The sequence below is a fragment of the Neophocaena asiaeorientalis genome, unplaced genomic scaffold (genome assembly GCF_003031525.2).
Source record: "Neophocaena asiaeorientalis asiaeorientalis breed wild unplaced genomic scaffold, Neophocaena_asiaeorientalis_V1.1 scaffold1, whole genome shotgun sequence".
In the NCBI taxonomy this organism is placed as follows: Eukaryota; Metazoa; Chordata; class Mammalia; order Artiodactyla; family Phocoenidae; genus Neophocaena; species Neophocaena asiaeorientalis.
This window is the reverse complement of record NW_020171981.1, coordinates 5,419,248-5,424,033: the sequence shown is the minus strand read 5'-3', so window position 1 is coordinate 5,424,033 and position 4,786 is coordinate 5,419,248. Positions and strand designations below refer to the sequence as shown.

Sequence of the window (4,786 nt, the reverse complement as noted above, 5' to 3'; positions counted from 1 at the left end):
GGGGGGGGGGGGGCGAGGGTAGGATGAGAGCTCCATAGAGGGCGCTGTCACGTGAAGTAGAACAAAGGGCACCAGGATGGACTGGCAATGCGCAGCGCCTGCGGCCAGGGCTCTGGGGAGAGCTGCAGCCTCGGGCCTCAGTCTCCTTACTGTGAAGCAGGGTTTAGAATCCCTGCCTGCCTTCCTCGCAGGGCCATTCCTTCAGGGGAGTGGTCCTGAGTGTGCTCTTGGAAGGAAGAGGAGAGGATGACAAAGATTCTCCCAGGGGAACCTTGACTCTGGCCTGAAGCCCCCCAAGGGCCTGGCAGACCAGACCTCACCCCTGGGCCAGATCTTGCTCCTAAAAAGGGAAAGACGCTGGGGAAGGAGTGACGCTGGCTCCTGGGCTGCCCACCCCCGAGGGCCAGAGAAAGAGCTGGGCTTAGACACAGGCGGTCTGGACCACTGGTGCAATGACAGCTGCGCAACCTGCCCTGGGCCTGGTAGAGCAGGCAGCGGGGCCGATGTGACGCCCTAGGGAAGGCCTGGCCTGCCGACCTCAACAGGAAGCAAGGCCCAGGACTTCCTGGGTGAGATCTAGAGCTTCCTTCCCCTCCCCTCCACCGAGGTAATGTGGAAGCCCCAAACCCTGCCTCTGGGGCTTTCCAGCCATTCCAGAGCCCTGGATTTAGGAGCTGGGAGGAGTGGAAAACGGGGAGAGGAGGGAGCGAGACAGCGTGTGTGTGTGCGTGTGTGCGCGTGGGTGTGTGCGCACGCATGTGTGTGCACGCGTGCGTGAGTGTGTGCGCGTGGGTGTCGGAATGAGTGCCCGGCAGCTGGGGAGGAGGTGTGTGCAGCCTCGCGTGGGGGCAGAGGAGTGGTAAGCGTGTGTGTGTCTGGGCGCCTGTGGGTGTGTGTGCACCACGTACTGGTGTCCACAGCCGCTGGGGACCAGGGGTGTGAACAAGGCAAAGGCCCTGTGAGGAGGGGAGAGGGGGCAGACGTGTCCCCCATCTATCTGGAAGCTGCTTGCGGAGGGGTGATGGGCACGGCCCTGAGCCAGGCCGACCTGGGTCCCATTGCTGGCGGTGCCACTCAGGTTCCCGTGTGTGAAGTGGGCTTCGTAGCAGCAGGTGCGGATTGGAGGAGACGATGCTGGTGCCCGGTCTCCACTCTGATTACGTAAGTGGTGGCTGAGGGATTCAATGGCAGGGTTTGGCCCTGGGTGCCCGGAACCTGTGAGGTGGTCATTCTTTTCAAGGACAAGGACTGGGTTTGGGGTCTACATACCTTGCTGACGCAAGGGAAGTTCATAGAAGGTGCTGGTGATACCCCCTGCCACCCCCTTCCCTACAGCCCTGCAAAGGCTCTACTGGTGACAGGAGTGACTCGCTGTCGTTTGATTCTACTCTGCAATAATCCCTCAACCCTCCATTTTCTCGAAGTGCATCCCCACCGACTCCACGCCCTTCCTCAGGCTGTCTTTCTCTCCTGAGAGGAGGCAAGGTTACCCCTCTGTGCCCCCACAATACTAGCCATCAAACCATCTCTGTAAAGAAAATCTACTTTCCCACTGACTTGCTCTGTGAGCTTAGAAATCTCTGACTCCCGGTCACTGTCCCAGAATGCGGTTCTCTCCTTTCCCTTCAAGAACGCAGCCTCCAGATCACACAGCCTGGGCTGGAATCCTGGCTCTACCAATTATTACCTGAATGAGCTCAGACAAGTTTCTTACTCTCTCTGAACCTCAGTTTCCTCATCTACAAAATGGGGATAAGAACAAGGCCTACTTCGTCAGGCTGTCGTGAAGTTAAATGAGTTAATACGTGGACACGCTTAGAACAGCTCCAGGCATGTCTGCTTCTGCCATCGTCATCATTATTATTACTACGCTGTGAAGAGAACCTCTGCCACAGCACATCATCTTTGTCCCGGAGGTGCTGTTGCCAGAAGCTCGCAGACATCACTCACGCTTAGAGAGTTCCGTGTACTTTCACATCCAGCCGTGGCATCTGACCCTTAGCAACCGAACGGATCCCCATTTTACAGATGAGGAAGCCGAGGCTCAGAGGGGCCACGTGGCTGACCAAACATTAAGTGTCTAGCAAGCAACAAAGCCAAGCCTCAGAGTCAGGCATGCCGGCGCCACACCCAGGGCTCTCCTCTACCTTCCAGTCACTTCCAAAACAAGTTCCCACAACACCAAGTCTGTCCGGTTGAAATAATACATCAGGTTTGTTTAGAGCCAGGAATTCTCCACTTGCCCACAGTGATTCCTGCCTGGAACCTTTCCCCAGCTGAATAGAAACTCCATTAGCTCTTGCCACAGATGAACTATTACCTCTGCTCCTCCAGAGAGCAGGTGCTCAGGGCTTGTCCATTTCCAAAGGGGAGGTTTTGCTCCTCACTCAGGCTCTGAGGCTGGCGGGCCTCTTGCCAGGCTCTCTGATAGGTCGTCCCCCTCTTCTCCCGCAAACTCTACCCACCTCCACCGCCTCCATCATCCAAGCTGGCAAGGGGGTTCCCCTGGATAGGGAGGTCTGCCCTCTCTCACAGGCAGCCGCCTCGGAGAGTCCTTCCTTCCCTCAGACCACAGTCTCTCTTGCTGCAGCTGATGTCCATTCTCCGGAAACAATCTCAGCAGGCCGTCTCTTCAGTGTGTCAGCACACTCTAGCAATACCTTGGCCTGCTCCCCTCTAAGCGAGTCAGGCACTGGGAAGTCTTCCCTTTTGTCTAACTTCACTCCCTCCTGCTGCTGCTGGACATTACTTCCCAGCTCTGAGGGAAGAATAACGTCAGGCCAAGCCCCCCACGCATGTAACTGAGTTTCAGGAAGGGACTCTGGGGGCCTCAGGGGCATCGCGGGCAGTTCAGCAGCTCCCTGCCCTCCCTCCCCACATCCCCTGACTCTTCTAGGAACACGGTGTCCAGGGAGGGGGCCTGAGAAGCCTGGACCTGGAGTCAGGGACCAGCTGGAGAGGCAGCCAGGTCACTCAGCCGGAGGAGGGCTAGGGAGAACAGATGGCACCTTCTGTCCCTCCCCATGCCTTCCACACTGCCCGATGGCAGGAAATGCCAGTTGGCTCAGAGGTCTTGGACCTCTAAGGGACAGGGCCCAGCGAGGGGTGACCTTGTTGGGCCACATGCAAATCAGGCTCTGCCCTCTGTCCCCCCGTCCGCCTTCACCGCTTGCAGTAACAGCAGTATATCCACGAGGTGAGCGCTCAGATGCCCCAGCCGGGCCCTCTCCGGCCTCTGCGCCTTTGCACAAGCAGTTCCTTTGGCCTGGAATGCCCTTCCCTCCCTTCTAGGTCAGGGTTCCGTTAGGCACCCTGTAAGGCCCAGTGACACGTCACCTCCTCTCTGCGTCCATTTCAACTGCCCCACAACTTTCTGATTCAACTGAAATTCACTGTGCACACATCACGGACCTGGTCCTTCCTTACCTTCTCCTCATTCAATTAGAGTAAGTCACGCATATGCATATTCACGCATAGAAAAAAGCTGGAAGGGCACCAACAAAGGGCACTTACAAAACCTTAACAGCGTTTGGCTAAGGGGAGGGTAGTGGTTGGCATTCCCTTTTATCTACTTTTCTGTGTTCTCCAGGTGTCAACGTGAACATGTCATACTTCCGCAACGAGGGGAAAAAACCCAATCAATGTTATTTTAAAATAAGACTTCGCTTTTAATTTAAACAGAGCTAACTTTTCAGCGGCTTCCTGCTCCTGCCACCTTGTAGCTCTTAGTTTGCCCTCTTCTACTCCCCCCGTGCGATCACAGGCTCCCCGAGGGCAGCTGCTGCCTGTTTAACCTAACACGGCACTGGGCTCGAAGTAGGTGTGGATGTCGCGAGTCCGCAAGGAAGCCACAGTCATACCACACCTGCCACCGCCAGAAGCAAGGGCAAAAGATTTCTGCACACACGCCACTGAAGATGAACCGTGATGACGCATTTACATACCCAGTTACACAGCAAATTCTTGCTCCTCCTTCATGTGACTGGCCTCTGGCTAATGGCATTCAGTTACTTATCCCTGGACAGAGTTTCTGAGTAAACTTTACTGAGGATTTCTCTCTGCCGCTGCTGCTCCGTGTAATAAACCTTTGGTCTTTGCCCATCCAAAGCTCTCTGGAGTTGGTACTGTGCCATCCTTGCACCTATTCGAGGGTTTTCCAACATCCAAAACACGCTGACGTGTTTGGATTATATAATTTGAAGATTAGCTTCTTCCGGTGTCTGCTTCCCACAAAGTTGCCTCAGGTAAATACTACCCAACAGGTGCTAGATTTGCAGGACCAGGGCTGGTGGCAAATGCGGACATTGGCCTGATTTGGGTTTTTGGCTGTGAAAATGATGATTTCTAGGCGGATCCTGTGTTTCCAGAGAACGGAGGGTGGTGAGTATAGGGCTGTGTCCCCTAGACATGGAGGCTACGAGCTTGATCTGAGTCCCTGCTCTGGCCTAACATTCCCACTTGACCGTAGGAACACCCCTGCCTCTCGGAGTCCCTGTGCCTCTCCTCTTTCCCCGCCTCCCTCAAGGTTCCTGGGAGCAGGGGGCATCTGACAATGGGGTGGGAGGTGCGGGGACCTATTCAGGGGTCTCACCAGCTCTGTACCAGCTGCACCGAGGGTGTGCTCAGCACCCGGTCGGGAAGCAGGTTGATTTCTTTCATGATGTTGGCCAGACGCACGGGCAACTCCTGCCTGAGGAAGGTGAATGAGGTTTTCTCACAGGCATTGCTGGACCCTGGTGGGAGAGGGAAGGGTGAGCTCACAGAGTTACAAAGCACTGGACACAGA

General features: G+C 55.8%; 1 protein-coding gene across 3 annotated transcripts in view; it reads right to left on the bottom strand.

Annotated features, from left to right (window-relative positions):
* The window catches only part of PDK2 (pyruvate dehydrogenase kinase 2), a 27,815-nt gene that overhangs the window by 20,816 nt on the left and 2,213 nt on the right, over nt 1-4,786 (bottom strand). For 2 of the 3 annotated variants that reach the window (XM_024743065.1, XM_024743060.1), the window contains exon 2: nt 4,592-4,733. The exons of the other annotated variant lie outside the window; for it this stretch is intronic. In XM_024743065.1, the coding sequence (XP_024598833.1) occupies nt 4,592-4,733 (142 nt within the window). The remainder of the gene's footprint in view (nt 1-4,591; nt 4,734-4,786) is intronic. 3 annotated transcript variants of the gene reach the window in all.